The following is a 19,206-nucleotide window of genomic DNA, read 5'->3' as shown; positions in this document are numbered from 1 at the left end:
AACAGCCAATCAGAATCGCGCTCGCGCACGCCACCGTACGCGTACGGTAAGCTTACGGTAAGCGTACCGTAAGCTGGCTCAGATATATATATTGATTTAAAGGCTATTTTCTCAGAATCTACTGAACAGATTTACACCAAACCTACAAAAGGCACTTCCTTGACCTAGGGACTACCTCTCTGCCAAATTTCTAGTAATTCTGTTCAGCCGTTCGGGCTGTAGCCCTGTCTAAAGGTCCTATGGAAAAATGCATGGGAAAAACGCGTTTTGGGACCCCCCTTTTATCTCAGCCCCCGCTTGACGAATCCCCCCGAGACTTTCAGGGTAGGAGCGGAGCGTAGCGCCCCACCTATTTTGAGAAATTCGCGAGGATTCGTCAACCGGCGCCAAAGTTATTCAAAATAGAATGTTGCGGATTTCCTATGGAAAAGGGGTCCTAACTATAACTACCTACTGGCGACCGCCAGTAGGTAATATATATATATATATATATATATATATATATATATATGGCGGTCGCCAGTAGATAGTTATAGTTAGGACCGTGTTTCCATAGGAAATCTCAAAATTCTATTTTGAATAACTTTGGCGCCGGTTGACGAATCCTCGCGAAATTTTCAAAACTAATGGGGCGCTCCGTTCAGCTCCTACCCTGAAAGTCTCGGGGTGATTCGTCAAGCGGGGACCGAGAAAAAAGGGGGGTCCCAAAACGCGTTTTCCCCATGCATTTTTCCATAGGACCTTTAGTCGCAGCTACAGCCCGAACGGCTGAACAGAATTACTTGAAATTTGGTAGAGAGGTAGCCATAAGGTCAAGGAAGTGCCTTTTGCAGGTCTGGTTTAAATCTGTTTAGTATTTCCTGAGAAAATAGCATTTAAAAGCATATATATATCTATACGCGCGCCGGGTGTGCGCACCGTGCGCGCACCGTGCGCGCACCGTGCGAGCACCCTAACGTGCGCGAGCGTAATTCTGATTGGTGGTTACATGTTAGTCAACGTTCGAATCGGTCGAAATCAGGAAGTGCCGGCCGCCATTTTGTTTGTTTTCAGTGCGAGAGTGAAAAAGGAAGGTGGCGAATGTGAAAAGGGGGCAGGGTAGAGAGTTCCTGACCCCCTAGCCTTGGTCAGGGGGTCCCTGAAGGACCCCGAAGGCAAAAAAAAAATTTTTTTTTTTTAAATCGCGGGGGTGCACCCTGAAAAACTCAATTTTTTTTTTTTTTTTTTTTTTTAAATCGCGGTTTATTGTAAAATAAATATATGAAAAAAAATAATACATACATAAATTAGCATTTAAAAAAACGTAGAAATTCACTGAAAAAACCATAGGTTTCACACACGTTATAGTTAGGAATTAGCATTTAAAAAACCTGGCAAATTCACTTAAAAAACCATAGGTTTCACACATGTTATAGTTAGGTGGATATTTCACTCATAAAAAACCAATGAAATTCCCCCATTATAGTTAGTTCAGATAACTATAACTCGCGCGACCGCCACTCTATCACAAGGATGATGTCATCAGTGATGTCATGAGTGATGCCACTGACCATGTCATGAGTGATGTAATATGTGACGTCATGAGCAGTGGATTGCGGGCGCGCGAGTTATAGTTATCTGAACTAACTATAATGGGGGAATTTCATTGGTTTTTCATGAGTGAAATATCCACCTAACTATAACATGTGTGAAACCTATGGTTTTTTAAGTGAAAATATATATATATATGTGAATATATATATATATATATATATATATATATATATGGTCGAGATGTACAGTTACCTTATATACTTAATATGCATCGTAAAGGCACCTACCTGGTGAAGGCATGTGTGGTAAAGGATTGGTGTGGTAAAGGATTGGTGTGGTAGAGGCTTTTTCCCCAAGCAAAGTCTGGACATTTTAACAGCGATCAGGACCCATTATTAGCTCCATCTTGCCAACAATCTCTAAATTCTATAGCCAGAATTTGTTTTTAAGGATTCAAATCCTGTTATATCTGAAACTCTGTGTTCTTAACAAAATAACTGAACTTCTTCTCTTCTAACAACAATCAAACAGTATTGTTTAGTATTTCTATTACCATTTTCAATAAAGTTTTATGTTGTGAAAGATCACTATTTTCATGCTAATTGTATGAAAAAGAAAAATGAAGCATGAAAAATACATTAACAGGTATCGTGTGCAATATGTTTATCTATTGCCGTTTTAGGATGCATGTGACATTTAAGAGATATCGAGTCTTCGAGCTTGAGTTTTAGGATGTGACTAGAGCCTATCAATACCAATACAGGACCATTTCTCTTGGTTATCAGCTACAAATCCTCTATTTGGCGTTCACAGCATATATGCAGATACACAAAGTGCAATTAGCTGTTTTTTGAAGGACCACCAGGACTCACGATTGGGTGACTCAAGTGGGTCACTCAAGAACAGCAATAAGAGCATACTACACCAGATCAGAGCACCGTTACTTTCCCCAGAGCCAAGGTTTTGAGCCTTTCACTTGCCTTCTCACTATCATTCAGCATTACCTTGCTTTCCCCTTTACTCATCCAGGAAGTGTTATCATTGCTAGAAACCTGGATAGTAACAGGCATTTTCCTTCCCTGCATTAATTTATCAGTGCCCGTCCAGTCCAAGAATGCTAGGTTAATTCTGCGGTATCTCAGTAGAACTGGAATCTTCACATCCTATACAGATAGAGAAAAGAGGTTTAAACTAAAAACATGTTTAATTTAAAAACAAATGTCTTTAAAATCGAACCTTTTTTTGAAACAATCAGGATTTCACTTTAAAATACCTCTGTCACATCTTTTAGAATTTTAAATTGTTGTGTTATTACAACACCACTAGGCTCACAGTATACGAACACAAAGCTACTTCATTTTCTTACACGTTTTTCATTAGCTACTGGTATCGTTAGGATAAACACAAGTTCAAGCAAAACACCACTCCATGTGGGAAAAACCACAAAACAAGTACTTGTTAAAAAAAAAAAAAATCAACAGTTCTTCAGCCCATGGTGACTATCAACAAAAAATAAAAACTTGCACAAATAAAGTTATTAGCTCCGTAACAGCACACATGCATGCAATGTACCGGGAACAGCTCAACAACACCCTAGGTTTATAACCCCCACCCAATTCCCGTCACTGGAAGAAGGAAGGCTACTGTTTCTTTCAGGGAGAACCATTTTAAGGTTTTCAGTTCTGCTCAGAATTCTGTTAAGGTTGAATATTGTAAATGGTGGTATTTTTTCCATTTTATTATTTTTTGTGACAGAGAAATGATTCATACACTTTACTAACACCTTGCAAGAAATATTGGTAGCATATTCTAAACACATCGGCATTCTCCTCCTCAAGAAGGACTGAGGTGCCAGTTGGTCCGTGATAAGGCCTTCGATAAAAGACCCTTTCTACTGAGACTTGTCACTGACTTGTGAGTGACAGTAACCTATGGCCAGACTTGCCTTGTTTTGGGAGAGGAGCTCTAATGCTTCCTCTCCCCTCACAATTACTATTACTAATTGGGTGGTTCCAGGTAATGTCAGATCGTGTAATTATGTTTTCTGTTCTTGCTGAAATTAAAAGAAGGCAAAAAGGTTGTTTCTTTAACATGTGCACAGTGAAGCTTTGTTTACAGTGCCTCAAAGCGGTCTACCAGCTGTATCCTACTTGTAGGTTTTTTAAGGCCACACTTTACCCAACATGGGATATTCACGCTTTATACCACTTACCCCCTAAAAGGTGCGACTATGCCAATTAGTACTTGGACAGAATTAATTCTTTCCCTAGGCAAGTAATGTTGTTCTATCGTCTGCACTACAATATGGTTATAGGACTGATATTTACACTTTCTCAATGGATACCCAGGGCAAAACTGAACATGGAAGGCAACCTGAAAAGGAGAAAGCTGCTCCAGCGGGTCTAAGTGGATGTATGAAACTGCACTGTTCTAGCAGAATGGGTTATATATGAAGTGTATTCGGAGGCATCAACAATTCGAACTTGTAGAAAGGAGTCAGTGGCAGACTATTGTTTATGGGTTCTAGTACTGGCATCTGTGCATGAGACAATAGTATGTAGGCTCAGAGTTCAGGCAAAAGGTGCCTAGGAAAATCTGGATGCCATTCTCAAGGCACTGACGAAACTTCAGATGCAACTAATGGTCAATGTCAGCCCAGCATGCATGCAACATAGGAACAAGTTGAGAGAGATTGTCAGCGACTCACTCATGAAACAATAACCACGAGGACCAGACAAGGCAATCTCCATTTCTTTGTACACCAAATGAAAAGAGAAACCCTGTTAGTGGAGTCTGAATGGGGTGTATTGGGAGAGGTAGGAGAGCCCCGAGAAAATGGCTACCAAATCACACCTAGTGCTGGATCCAACATGGCACCTTGCAGGAGGTCTCCCGCTTTTAGCAAGCTCTCCCGGGCAAAATCCCAAATTAAAGAGAAACTCAATCTCCAGGGCGACATCCAACTAAGGTGGGGGAGCCAACAACCACCAGAACAGTAGGCTTTGGAATGAAAATTTGCCGAGCTTAAGTGAAGGTAAGTTTCAATTCCATTAAGGACACAGAGACAAGGATTATGCTTTTTCCTTCTTCACTTTAATCAGTAATTCATAACACAGCAGTCAATTAGATGCAAAAACTACTTTTCCCAGAATACTTAAGGAAAAAACTACACAAGATCCACAGTCCTTCTTTATTGTCCTTGATCGGGCTCCACACAGTCCTCTGTCACTGCCTGCTCCTCCTCTTTCTGCGTGCGGATCAAGCCTACAGGTTTCTTCATGTGTCCTGTTTCAACCCATCACTTCCTGCAAAGACACACTGCATCAATAACCAATCTACCCATACTAAACAACAGAGAGAATCGGTCAATCAGTAAAAACTTATTGTTTAACCAGATAAGTCAAGATTATACAACAGCATACCATACGGCAATGCATGAGGAATGAAAAACAGACTACTTGCACAAAGTACGGGTTGGTCTGCATCCGACTTGAGTGCCGGGTGGGATAATCCTCGACTCTGTGTCCTTAATGGAATTGAAACTTACCTTCACTTAAGCTAGGCAAATTTTCATTCTATGTCGGGACCAGAGGCGAGGATTATGCTATTTCAAATCTTACTTACCACCACCTGAGCCACTTTCACTACTGGGTTAAAGTAAAACCTATTAAAGGTTGAGTCCGAAGACCAATCGGCTGCAAGCATAAGATCCTACAACCGTGCTCCCAGGCTAAAAGCTTTTGAGGCCATTACTCCCCCTAGCTGAATGAGCTCCAAAAACCTTTGTATCAATACCAGCCTCCAGCATTACCCATCTAACCGAGCGGGCTATTGTGGGAGAAGTAATCACCCTGTAAGGTTTCCTGAGAGCAATTAGGAGCTGTCTTTCGCCCAGAGTGTGGACTTCCTCAATCATCTCTTTGTATGCCTTAAGGCATTTGACAATGCACAGCTTGGGACAGTCAGTGAAATCAGGATAAAAAAATTGTGCGAGTGTTCGACTTGGTGCGCCTGCTTAGAGTAAAAGTCACTCCATCAGGGGAGAACACCCTGGTCGTTATGTCCAAGGCCCACACATCAGAGACCCTTCTACACGATACAAGGCACAGAAAAATTGACAATTTTGCTGGAATCTCTTCACAAGACAAGAATCAATTCCGCTGCCATGATAAAAAGAGATTCAATACCAAATTAACATCCCAGAGTGCCGCATAACGAGGCTCAGGGTGGAGGAATAACCGAATCCCCCTAAGCAACCTACAGACAAACAGGTGTTCACCCATTAGCGCACCATCTATTGAGGCATAGCCTACTAAAACGACAGAACAGACGGCATGGATTGACCGATATGCCAGCCCTTCAATAGAAAATTTAGAATTCGGATTACATCTGATCCCACGGGATCCACTTCCCTTCGCAAACACCAACAAACCCATCTTGACCAGGCAGTGCGGTAACTCTTTGTTGTGCTGTCTGCCCATGCTCTGGATAACAGGAACTTATCATGGCTCGAAAGGCCTGGGAGTTTCCATCTTTGCCTGTAATCCGCCCCGCCAAGAGATATAACTAACCCTCTGACACCAGCCGATGCGGTTCGTTGTCCGGATTCTTCAGAATGTGAGGAAAGTTGGTTAGGAGAAGCCCAAGAAAGTCCCAGAAGAACTGGAAACGTACTTGAGATCTCCAAACAGGAGTTATCAGGACTACGTCCGCCTTTTGCCTGCGGACCTGAGCTGCTGGCCTGGTGAACATAGAGAAGGGGGGAAAGGCATAACCATTCTCCCGACTCCAATCCTGAAGAAACGTGTCAGCTGGTGGTCGAGGCGTCACGCTAACAGGTCCACTGAGAATGGACCCCACCTGTTGGACAACTGCAGAAAAATTTGAGAGTCCAGCTTCCAAATGCTGGAGTTTCTCAGGTGCCGGGAGTGCCAGTCCACCACTTGGTTCTCCTGACCCGGAAGGTACTCCACCGTTAAAGACACCTGATTGTCCAGGCAGAAGTTCCAAAATTCCTTTGCCATATGTGCCAGGGCGCCGGACCTTGTGCCCCCCAGGTGGTTGATATATCTCCCTGCCGAAACATTGTCCATTTTTAAAAGGACTATGGACTGGATCAGATCGTTCATCCAACACCGGACCGCAAAAGACCCTGCCAGGAGCTCCAGGCAGTTTATGTGCAAGTGTTTTTCTAGAGGTGACCAACTTCCGCCTGTGGAAAAATCCCCACACCGGGCGCCACAGCCCGACCTGCTGGCGTCTGACTCTATAACCAGGTCTCCATATGGGTGAGCCACCGCTCCATTTCCTCCCTGGACTCGTCCGTAAGAGGAACCGACTTGCGAATACGTGAGGCCTCCACTGAGATGGTGTGCCTTCAGATGCTATAAGGCTTGATAGTGCAACTTGGCTGGAAAAATCGTCTGAATCGAGGAGAGGAGGCCCACCAAGCGAGCGATGTGCACCGTTCAGCCAGCGTCTGGCAGAGCTTGTGCCTCATCTTTGCAACCTTTTGGGAGAGAAGACTTAGAGAAGAGGAGGTGGAGTATATGACGAAACCCAGGAAGACCGCCCTGTGTGTTGGAGTAAAGACTTCTTCTCATTTATCACAAACCCCAACCCCTGCAACAGGTTTACTGCTGACTGGAGATGTGTCATCAATCTCTCATGGCCCTGAGACTGCAGGAACTCCACTGCCAGCTTGAGAACCTTGGTGAAGGCTGAAGGCCAAGGTGAGGAACTCAGAAGTCTGGGAGCCCCAATCGAATTGTAGGAAACGATGATGAGGAGGAAAAATCAGAACCGTAAGACACGCATCCTTCAGGTCCAGGAGGACCTCTAATCGGACGAGAGTAGCACGTCCCTGACAAGATGAATACCCTCCATCTTGAAATGGCGGTATACCAAATTCTTGAGGTTTATTACAGGCCTGAGAATCTCGTCTGCCTTTTCAAACAAGAACAGGTTTATTACAGGCCTGAGAATCTCGTCTACCTTTTCAACCAAGAACAGGTTGCTGCTGAAACCCTCGGGATGAATTGCTGAACGACAGATGGCTAACGTTCGAAGGAGGGCCAATACCTCCTCGTCTATCAGTGCTCTGTCGTGGGAGGAGAAACAGATGGGGCATTGATGCACGTTTTGGATGGGGGAACTGTAAAATTATATCTGGAACCTCGGCACTGTCTGCAGAACCCAATCATCTGAGGTAATGGAGACCCAGGCTGAGACGATATGTTCTAGGCACCCCCACCCGCAGCCAGACCGAGGGAATGATACTCACCGTTTACACTGCTACTGCCTCCTTTATAGCCTCCGTGGCCCGGAACCATTGCCCTTTGGTGGGGTAGAAGTTATTGAAGGTTAGGATTGGCCTGATATTGCCCCACCTGGAGCCTTGCCTCCTGGACGAGGATGAAGAGGAGAGGCATCCAGTCGAGCGGCTCCTGCCACGATTGGCCCCGAGGAAAACCCGGGAGTAAAGACACGTTTTATATTGGTTTGACCTTTGTCTAGTGACGTAAAGGTCGCCACTAACTTCCCCAAATCCTTGATGAAGGGGTCAGTGAGCAAACCCCCCTGCACCAGTGAACCTGCCTCCAAGGAAGCCAAGTCCCCAAATTTCGGGTCGACCTTAATGAGCAGGGAGTGGCGGCACTCAGTAGACAAGGAATAGTTGGGGTATAAAACAAATGGCACGCTGTGCCGAGCTAGACAGGACATCAGGATCAATCAGAGAGCCCGAGACTTTGACTTCCTCTGTCATGTCTAAGATTTTGGTGATCGGGCTGATGGCATCAAAAAGCTTATCCTAGCAGGAGCGCCAAGATCTGTTTATTCACTTTTTAGGTCCTTAACAAACCTTACCGGGAACATGGCCATCTTAGGATAACTATCGGAAGGAAGGGCTACCTTTCTCTCTAGGGTGGGGCGGGTGCATTCTGCTCTCAGGCAGCTGTGGGCCTCGTTCTCCAATGGGTTCTTGAAGTGAGCCGCCACATACTTAGCCACCTTCCGAGCCGGGACCCACTCAGCCGACCTAGGGTGGATAATATAATATGGGTCCAACATATCCGAGACCCCCTCTTGTGCTGGGGCAGGTTGAGAGGATGGGTACCACGATCTTGTATTTAGTTATTCATTTTTTATATATAAAGTTTTGTATAGCGCGAACATGACCCTAGTGGGTATCAGAGCGCTTTACATGAACGGAAGGTAGGGTATAATTGAGCTAACTAAATTAATCACATATGTGAATGAAGGACAGAGCACTGAGAATACAGAAATTACAAAGCTTGTTCTCAAAAGTAGTCAGCAATGAAAGGGTCAGGCATCATAAAAGAGTCGCAGGTACGGTTACAATCAATAAACTTAACAAACACGAATAATTTCCCTTATAGATCACTAATCGCTCAACTTCCAAAACTTTTAGTCACCTCACATTCATTGACCCAGTCTTGAAAGAACCAAATACTATATAAACAATGTTATAGCTCCAATCTTAATACCAAATAGTATCTCATATCAATTGGACAGTAAAATTCAACATATCGAGATAAATATAAAAGCAAGTACAAAAAAGCTCACATACATACATAAGTTATAAAGGAGAGTAAGACATTCACATTTGTCATAAAATTGCTTTAATTTGTAGGAATCCATAGAAACAACAGATGGTAAAAAACTATTTCTTTTCAACATGTGATGCTGTGTTCCCCAAATTTAACAAATACTAGGCTTCGACGTGTTTCGGTGGATAGTGCAGGATACCTTCTTCGGGACAACAAGAATATTCCCCTCCTAACGATATTATACAATAAAAACAAACATATATATGAAAAAAATCTTTACATCAATGTTATCATGAGATCATGAGACATTAAAATATTTAAACATGTTCTTAATATAACACATGTACATGATTGCTGTAGTTAATAACCATAAGCCAAGATATTAAATTTGCTTAAAGTTTATAATGATCGCATGGAGATGTCACAAATAATCCAAAAAGCAAATTCCACACACATTTGTTCACCAACCATCCTTATTCATTCCATCTTCTTAGTGTAACTAACTCACCAGTGCGAGATCTCGAGTGAAACGAAAATAACTTCACTTGAACCGTTGTTCAGTGTTGAAAGCAGAACCGAATACCTAAGTGTAAACAAATAAGGGTGTAACCGAAATAATTATTAGTCCCGTCTTAATTCGATTTTCTTATCTAGAGAGAAATACAACAAAGGAACCCTCCCTTTGGATTTTACGTACAATCAATAAACACAGATGTGATAGCTTAGGGTAAAAATGTGTTCATCATAAATGATTTTGCTTCTTTTTGAAGGAGGAGGTAGATGAGATTAGGCGAATATCCGGTGGCAGAGAGTTCCATATCTTAGGTGCAACGCCCGTGAAAATTCTGTATCCCGTTTTCTTTTTATGGAAACATCCTGCATATTCAGGTGTTTGTGCTAGCTCCTTGAGAATTTCATTAGACAATCTATCATGTGAGGAGAACAGTTGAGGGCTGTAAAATGTTTCATTCAAAGATCAATTTTGGGAATGTTGTTCGGAGGTGAGATGAGTAGGAATTCTGTTTTGGCGGCATTGAGCTCGAGATGATGGTCAGTGAGCCAAACATGAGTATTTTGCAAAGTAGAACTGTGGGATATGATGTCATCTGGGGAGGAGATTTTGAGATACAATTGAGTGTCATCTGCATACATGTGATAATGAATATTAGCAGATTTTAAGGAGTCTGCTAGCGGTTCTAAGAATAGATTAAAGAGAATGGGTGAGAGGGCGGATCCCTGTGGAACACCAAGAGTGACCGCGGAAGGCTTAGAAAGGGATCGATGCATCTTGACTCTCTGGGATCTGATGTGGAGAAATTAAGTAAACCATTGTAATAGGACCCCTTCGTTCAAGTAGGTTCAGTAGACTTTCGTGTTTAACAGTGTCAAAGGCAGAAGATAAGTCAAGTATTATCAGAAAGCATGATTAATTTAAAACTAGCATTTTTAATATGTCATCCACCACGTGAGTGAATGCTGATTCAAGTGCTGTGACCTTGACAGAAGCCTGACTGGTGTTGGTCAAGGAGTTGAAAATTGTCTATGTGGTTGCAGAGTTGGATCTGGACACATTTTTCCAGGAGCTTCACAAGACTGGGGATGTTGGAGATAGGTCGAAATTTTTTGGGATCTGAGCAATCTGCATTAGGTTTTTTATTTAAAGTGGGGGTTACCTGTCCTACTTTTAGACAGTCAGGCGTGGTGCCTTGACATAACGAGGAATTTACAATCTCAGACCATAAGGGGAGGATAATGGCTTTGATCTCTTTGAAGATAGTCAGAGGTAGTGAGTAATGAAATGATTAGATAGGTTTAAGGATGAAAGGATGTTGTAGATATCGCTATCATTTATTGATGGGACTGTGCCAGGTGGCATTGTTTTTGGGGACCTGCCTGGGTGGATCACTCCATTCACCGGACTGGGTGGAGTGTGGAAAGATGAATGAGACAGCCGGGAATAGTTCCTTCGCTGATTGTAGTTCATGGTCAATATTTGTAGTTTTTTCCAGGAAGTAGTAAGCCAACTCTTCACAGTTTGGGGGAGTAATGGCTCCAATATAACGCTTGATGATTTCAAATCGTTTTTTGGGTCGTTTCTTATCCTTCTGTTGTATGTGTTCCTCACTGATCTTAAGCATTTTAGGAGTTCCAAGGAGGGAGAAGATCTCCAAGTTCTTTCTGCTGATCTTAGATTATGTCTTTTGGAGTTCAAGTTGTCACTAAACCAGGGTTTAGACTTTAGTGGGTATATTATTTTGTTGAAGGGTAGTGGTATATGGAAGTATTGTAGATGTCTGTGAGGTCATGGACATCATCCATGTCGGTCTGAGGAGTCAAGGTATTGTTACAGTGGTTGGATAAATTGTTGTGATTTATATCACGAAGATTCCTTTTCCATTGTTGCGTTTTCTTCCGTTGCGCTCTCTGCTGGGTCATCCTTAAATTGATGAGGAAGGTGATGCGGTAATCGTCTTCTCAGTCACAGGGGCTAATGGACTCCAAAGTGAAGTTGTTCATCTATGAAATGATAAGGTCCAAAGACTAACCCTTGTTGTGAGTCGGAGTGTCACAGATTTGGGTCAACTCATGGATTGATATAAAGGACTTCAGGTATTCACTGCCTGGTCATTTGGGCCATTCCAGTGGAGGTTAAAGTCTCCGAGGAAAATCTGGGACACTTGAGAGTTATCGTTGGCTGTGAAGACTTCCATTTGTTCGATGAACAGCAAATTATCACCAGGAGAGTGGTAGCAGGCCTGTAGTTTTCAACTGGGTTTATTATTGCTAGTGATATTGATGCACAGCTATTCACATGCAGGCAGGGTGATTGTTTCGGACTGAAACACACAGAGGGTGCTGCGTTAAATGCAGGCTATTTCCCCACCGGATTTCCTGGGGTTATCTATTCAAATGATCCTGTCACTAGGGGGGGGGGGGACTAGTAGATCTATAATAGGGTGAGGTGAGATGAGCTGTTTAACTAAGTTTCCGTGAGGATAGAAATATCAAATTTATGTGTGAGGATGAGGTTGTAAATATCGGCCACATGTTTATTTCCCAATCTGCACTTGAGGAGCATACACTTCTGTTGTTTGTAGCTAGGTTCTCTGAATTGGTTAGCCTGGATGGTTTGGATTTCATCCAGGCCAGCTTTATTGGTATTTTTCTTGGGGGGATAAGTAAGGAGGAGGTTGTGGCTATCATTGTCAAATATACCTTTGCTCTATCTCTTAGGTCAGGAGGAGGCGTTGGGGAAGGATATTGTTTTCGAGCTAAGATTGGGAGCGTGGGGGACATTAGACGGCAGCGTATCTGTTTGGGAGTCGGTCCGGGTCATCAAGGCACTATTGGGTCTATGAGTGAGCCATAGCGCTGAAGTGATGGATGTGAGTCTCTGGAGAGCTTCCTCGAGATGGAGCTAGCTATGAGAGATCACATCGAAGCGCGTCGCCCAATAGGCATTTTTTACAGGTAGTTATAGGTTGAAAGGTGTGATCCAGGTGAGGGAGAAGGCCATATGAGAAATTCAGGTGAGGGGAGAGGACATATGAGAGGCCCAGCTGAGAGGAGAGGCTAGTGATGGGAGCCTGGGGTACTTGTGAATCAGGGCGGTTTTGTTTAGGGCCTGACTGAGTATTAATGGGTGCTGGGGGAGGAGGCATAGTAGGGCTGATTAATGGGTGGTCAGGGGACCTGAGGGGCCTTAGGTTATATAGATGAGGGGATATAGGTTTGGATAAATAAGGCTTCCAGGAATAGGGGAGTGCTGTGAGAGTACCTGGGGGTGCCTCGCTGGGGAGCACAGGGGGAAAAAGAGAGAGCTCATGAGAAAGAAGGGATCCAGTGATGGAGGAATCTATGCTTGCCCTAGTAGGGGCAGGGGGAGATGATGCGATGATTTGGTCAGTCATTGATTGATTCTCACGCCCTGTCAAAGATGAGGGCTCTGGAATGGGTTTGGTAGCAGAGGAGGCGAGGTAGTAATCACTGAAGACTGGGAGTAGACTGAGTGAGGTGGGAGTAGATATGGGCATTTCAGAGGGTGAGAGTGCTTTGTCGCAGTCGCTAGGGTGATTTTGGGAGGGAAGATGGAACTTATGGTTCACCATCTTCATGAGGATAGGGGAAGATCTTGTCCAATAATGTCAGTTTTTCGTTTGAGGATTGTATTAGAATGTTCCTGCTGTTGTATATAGATACGGTAACGTCCGCCCTGCAGAAGGGCGAAGGAGTTTCCTGGTGTAGGGAATTTGCAGCATGGAGTATAATAGATTCCTCCATTGAGCTCTCCTTTTTGTGTAAAAGATGAGGTCATTGGTTAGTGTTCCTTTGCTAGAGCAGAAGTATGGGTCTGAGATAAGTGTTTCATGGTAAGTTTTGAGTAACCAGTGTTTAAGTCTTTTTGATGCATTTTTGGAGCGATTAAGGGGTATTTTATAGTGAAGGCATTGAGGTACATGGATTCCAATTTTATGTCCATTGTTTAACGAAAGTGGGTACCTCCAAGGGTTGTGTAGGATTGAGGAGAGGGCTTCTGACATCTCTAAAACCTTTAGGGTGGAGAAAGGTAAGATAGTTGTAGTGGCTAAGTACTTATGATTATCAATTGTTAATAATGAGGCTGTTGGAGAGTAAGGAACCCTTCTGATTGGAAGCCCCCATAGAGGTGCCTGGGTTAGTCCTGAAGGGATTCAAGAGATGAAGATAGCAAATATGAAACAGGCATTTACATTAGTAGATTGGCTTTGTGGGTGCTATGGGGTAAGGAGTGTCTATCCCACGTGTCGTGTCTAAGATGGGGAGGCCCTCAAGGAAGGGGCTAGTGGAGGAGGTTGGTTTTGAAGAAGGTTTGGACCAATGCAAAAAGGCTGCTCTATTTCAGTGTTTGGGTGATCCAGCTTTCTATTGAATTTAAGTCTTTCTTTACTTTTTTGTGAGGCTTAGATTTCAGTCCTGTTTGTTTCCTTCACCAGTGTAAGATGGCTGCAGCTATCTATTGAACTGAAGTCCATTTTCTTTTCTTTCAATGAGGCTGAGATTTCAGTACTCTGTATGTTTCTATGCAGGATCCATTTTGTGTAGAGAGCACCCTAAGTCAAGGAAGGAGGAAGTGTTTCAAAATGGAGGTTAGGCTCCTGCCGAATGAATCCTCCTTAGGGCCGAGTACTCCAGCTGCAGAGGAGAGGCATCTACCTGTACAGAGCCCGATACGATCAGCGCACCTGCACTGCATGTGGACGGGGCCGAAATCGCTGTCATGAAGGGTTTGGAATAGAAAACTCCGTAGGAGATGCTGGTCGGCTTCCACTGGTGTGCATATGGGCTGGCCATCTTGTACCACGAATGTCTAGCACCGCCTTTGGGGGCCAGTGGCGCTGTTGTAAGTGCCAGCTGGCGGAGGAGCAACTCTGGACAGGAGTTTGAGCTGAGCAGGGCACCTGCGGGGCCCAGGCAAGCGCAGTCACCTGCTCTCTTGTCTCCTTGATCTCGCCAATTGATCGGCCCACTGTCCGGCACAGGCAGGGATGCCGGGCCAGGCTGGTTGCTTCCTAGCTCGTTTACTGGGAGTGAGCGCTATACCAAAGACCCTGCTCGTTCGGGACCTCCTGTAATGAGTCCTGCTTGGCAAATCTCAGGGCAGTTCCCATGCCTGACAAAGTCGCAGGCAACTGTCAGGCTGAACACGGCTCCTAGGTACCGCACCCTGGCCAGCTATCTCTGTCCGTCCGTCAAGGGCGATGGATGGGGCCACTCAGTCGAGTTGGAGTGGGTCTGTGATCACAGACCTGCCTCGTCTGTGACCCTTGAGGTGGGAGGATAGCAGGGAATCTGCAAGGATATCCACTGACTGGTGATCCCAAACCCAGGAGCTTCTTCCTGGAGCTCCATTGAGGCGGCTGTGAGAAAGTACCCCCTTTCTTGCATAGTATGCCCTCATTTTATGCTGAATTGCTGATGTAATTTGACTGAGTGTGCCCTGGGCTCCTGCCAATCAGGTGCCCAGGGTTTGTGTTCCTTCCCGAAACCTGCATTGAAGCCTAAACCCAAGTGGCATCTCTGGCCACATGTCAGCCCCTGGTAAATGGTACCACAGGTACCCAGGGCACTGTGACCAGAGAAGGCCTCTAAGGGCTGCAGCACTTATTGTGCCACCCTTAGAGGTCCTGTACCTTGACACTCACACACTGCCTTTGCAGGCTGCATGTCTTGGTGCAGAAAAAAACAAAGAGTCGACATGGCACACATCCCTGTGTGCCATGCCCACCAACCACTGCCATGGCATACATCAGGTGTGGAGGGTGAGGTAAAGGACATCAAATCTCAACTGGTATAATTATACTGGACAATTATAGATGCATGTACACGGCCATCCTTCTCCCCTTCCATGAGCCCGATCCGCTCAGCCTTGGCTCCAGTCTTCACACCCCTCACGGATCTCGATCCATGCCTTCCTCAGCACCGCTTTTAAGTCGACAACCCGGTCCTGAAGATGATCCTGAATCAAAGGATCGAAATGCCGTCGACCGTTCAGCGCAAATAATAGCGCATCGTTCTCTGTGGTTCATCCTAATAATTATCTTCATTGAAAAAATTTGCTTATTCATTACTAGAACCACAAACACTCTTGTCACCATTCTTATGTTGCGCCGTCTTCCGCTGATTACGCATGGTCACTTGCGTCGCCACTTTGTGTGACACCTACACATTAGCACCAAGTCCAATTCGGGTTGTTTTTCTTGCATTTCTTGCCTATAGTGCTGTTACAACTGTATTTTGCTTTAATTTATTTCCATGTTATAAACATATGATGCCAAGTGCACTATTCAAAAAATTCTTGCCCGCGTCTCCCTGTCTCCTCTCTGCAAATGTCGTGTACATGCATCTATAATTGTCCAGTATAATTATATCAGTTGAGATTTGTTGTCCTTTATCTCTCGTACCAACCCACATCTCCACGTGGTCTATGGGTTATACTCCTGTTGATATATATAAGAATGGCATACATCAGTCACCCCTCTAGCTGGGTGCCCTATGACAAGTCCATTCCTGGGTCCTGTAAGTGGAGTGTTGCCATTAAGAGTATATGGTGCTGGGAGTTTGTTATTACGAATTCCACAACACCATAATGGCTACACTGAAGACTGAGAAGTTTGGTATCAAACTTCTCAGCACATTAAACCCACACTGATGCCAGTGTGGGACTTATTGTAAAATGCACGACAGAGGACATCTTGGAGATGCCCCTTGAAATCCAACTACTAGTGACCTAACTGAGTGGCTGCTTAGGCTGCCACCACCAGACATGTTTCTGGACCCCTGGGTCGAGAGCCTGCTGCGCTCGGGGACTGAAACAATGCACATCCTGGGACGAGGTGCTAAGCCTCCTCCCCCAGGATGGGCAGGGTTCACGAAGGAGAGGCTTCAAAGGCATGCCACCTTTGTGAGCCTCTCCAGACTATTTGCTGCTTTCAGCAACTGGTCCCCACTGGTTCTACCCCCCACTTTGGGCGGGAGAACCGGCAGGAAAAACAAGTGAGGAAGGGAGGTGTGCCCACCTCTGCCAGCTCCACCCGTCAGGTGGGGGGAGGCGAGGTGAAGTACAACCTCGAGTCCCCGCCATCTTGAGGATGGGGGGACCCAGACAACCAGGGACAGGCTCCTGCCCCCCTCCCACAGGAGAGTGGCAGAATAGGGGGTGTATCCACCCCAGGGAAGGGACCCATTGGTCCCTGCCCTGTACCTACCTGTAATGCCCCTAAATTTAGTATTTAGGGGGCACCCTGAATCTTGCTTCCTCAGATTAGAAACCACAAGAAAAGAAGATAAGAAGAAGGACAGACGAGCTGTGTTGCGCTAACAAGAGGACGACGCCCACTGACTTGGCCCCAGCCCTACAGGCATGTCTCCCCTCGAACCTGCTCCTGCGAAATCCCGGCGTGTCCTGCAGCCAGCAACCTCACAAACCCCGGAGGACCTGCCTTCACTTCAAGGACTCTATCTCCCGAGAACACCGGACCGGTTTAAACTGCAGCCTCTGGTGCCAGCCAGGAACTGCGAATCCAGCACACTCTGCACCCACCAACCCCGGCCCGAGCTCGAGTGAACCAACACCACGAGGAGGTCACCCCGGCGATCCTGACCTGAGATCCAGCGACCCCATACCTGCTTCAAGCCTCCAGACGACACCTGCAGCCTCAAACCATAAGACCCCCCCCTACCGCAACCAGAGCGGGTAAGAAAATCCGACGAGAAAAGGCAACCCTGCATCCAACGCCCCATGGCCTTGTGTACCCAAACCAGCGGTTCCTAGGCAACCCATCACATCCCAACTTACCTCTCGAAGTGGTGGTCGCACCCAAAATGTCTTCATCCCTGAGCCTGCAGCCTTTCTGAAAACCGGTGGTTCTCCATAGAAAACCACAGGGCACCCGATATCGAAACAGCACTCTGCACCCGGCCACCCTAGTGCCGCTGAGGGTGCACTTTTGATGCCTACTTTTTTCCCCCTTTGCCCTGACCTAAACCCTAGGAGCTTTGCTCCCACAGCCATGTGTTCTGCTACCCAGCAGCCGCCAACCGGAGACCCCCTATCCTTCATAGGATAACATTGGGCCTCAACACTCTGCACCCAGCCGCCCTAGTGCTGCTGAGGGTGCAACAACAGTGCATCACTGACCCTGGGGGACCCCTGGGTCTAACACCAGAACCTTAACTTTCACAGTCGTTTACTTACCTGCAAACCGATAACCTGTTTTTCCTCCATAGAATAACATTGACAATTTTCTTTCGAAGAAACGACTAAGTGTGGAGTTTTGAAAACTTGAAATATTCTTTAAAATCGTAACAATAACCTAAACGCATTTTCTCAACTGTTTTCAGCAAATGTCCCAGTGCTGAATCTAGGCATCCAGCACTGAGTTAGAAAAAGTATCGTAAAAGTTACTTACTTGCAATTATTGAAAAAGCCCATTCATTTGTATGTACTATACCTTCTAAGTGTTGCAATCTGCTTCCTTAACTGTAAACCAAAACCAGTATAATTTCAACTGCAATTTTGAACTGTGTTCACACAAGTAATTTATTACTGCAAAGTATTTTTATGCTTACCTGTACCAGGCTTGCTTGGTTCTAGAAATAAAACAACAGTACATTTTTTATACAAAAACAATTGGCCTAGAGTTCAGTTCTTGAGTGTGTGAATTCATTTGCTGTGTGTACATCAAATGCTTAACACTGTCCTCTGATACTGCCTTACTGCTCGACCAAGGTACCACTTTAGAGAGTAGGTTCTATCTAACTTTAACCTCTGCCTACCTCTGGGGACTCTTGGACTCTATGCACACTGTACCTCACTTTGGTGCAGCATATATGGAGCCAGTTTCTTACAGCGGCCATCTTTCATAACTGACTAGTAGAGCTTGCTTCATCGTCTGACTCCTCTGGGGAGTCCCCATCCTGAGGTTGTAGTGTATCGGGGCAGGAAGACACTGGGGAGGGAGCTTGGACGGGCCCTCAGGGCTTTCTTGCGGGAGGTCTTGGCCGAAAAACGCCTGCTTAAGGCGCGCAAAAGCATCCTTATCGACTCCTTCCTCACACTTTTTGTCCGGGGGCGGGGCACCCTTACTTGGGTGTGTTCTGAGGGGGCATACCCTGGGCAGGGAGTGGGGCCAGGGGAATGGGCAAACTTAGTGCACTCTTGTGCTATCCTTTCTGATGGCCTTTCTTCCATAGGGGCCATTAGGTCAGTGACTGCCCTATAAATCGAGGTGTCAATTGCCTCATAGAAGTCCTCGTCCGACTGGAGGCTGCCAGAGAGTCCTCCTCCTCATAGGTTTCCAGTGCCATTGTGTGAAAGTCGAGGGAAACTCCTGAGGCTGAGATCCGAGGGAAGGGCGGGCTAATAATAGGCTTAGGGCGCAATAATATAATCAATCAGTCCCCACTAACGTGTTAGGGGACAAATGCACGCAAGCACGACAAAATTAGGGGCTGGGGAGAACCCAGGCAGGTATGGGTGCGCCTATTGGGCACACAATTTTAAGGGCACTTGCCCAGGGACACCAAAACCACCATAGGCCACAATGGGTTAAGTCTGCCCAGC

The 19,206-nt window shown here is 45.4% G+C and overlaps 1 protein-coding gene across 1 annotated transcript in view; it reads right to left on the bottom strand.

The window, feature by feature from the left end:
• The window catches only part of LOC146808453 (transient receptor potential cation channel subfamily M member 2-like), a 2,757,229-nt gene that overhangs the window by 2,714,998 nt on the left and 23,025 nt on the right, over positions 1–19,206 (bottom strand). The window contains exon 2 of the mRNA XM_085623562.1: positions 2,538–2,696. Within this exon, the coding sequence (XP_085479688.1) occupies positions 2,538–2,618 (81 nt within the window). The 5' untranslated portion in view covers positions 2,619–2,696. The remainder of the gene's footprint in view (positions 1–2,537; positions 2,697–19,206) is intronic.

Source organism: Triturus cristatus, chromosome 8, assembly GCF_964204655.1.
Source record: "Triturus cristatus chromosome 8, aTriCri1.1, whole genome shotgun sequence".
In the NCBI taxonomy this organism is placed as follows: domain Eukaryota; kingdom Metazoa; phylum Chordata; class Amphibia; order Caudata; family Salamandridae; genus Triturus; species Triturus cristatus.
The sequence above is the reverse complement of the archived record's forward strand: the minus strand, read 5'-3'. Positions and strand labels throughout refer to the sequence as shown.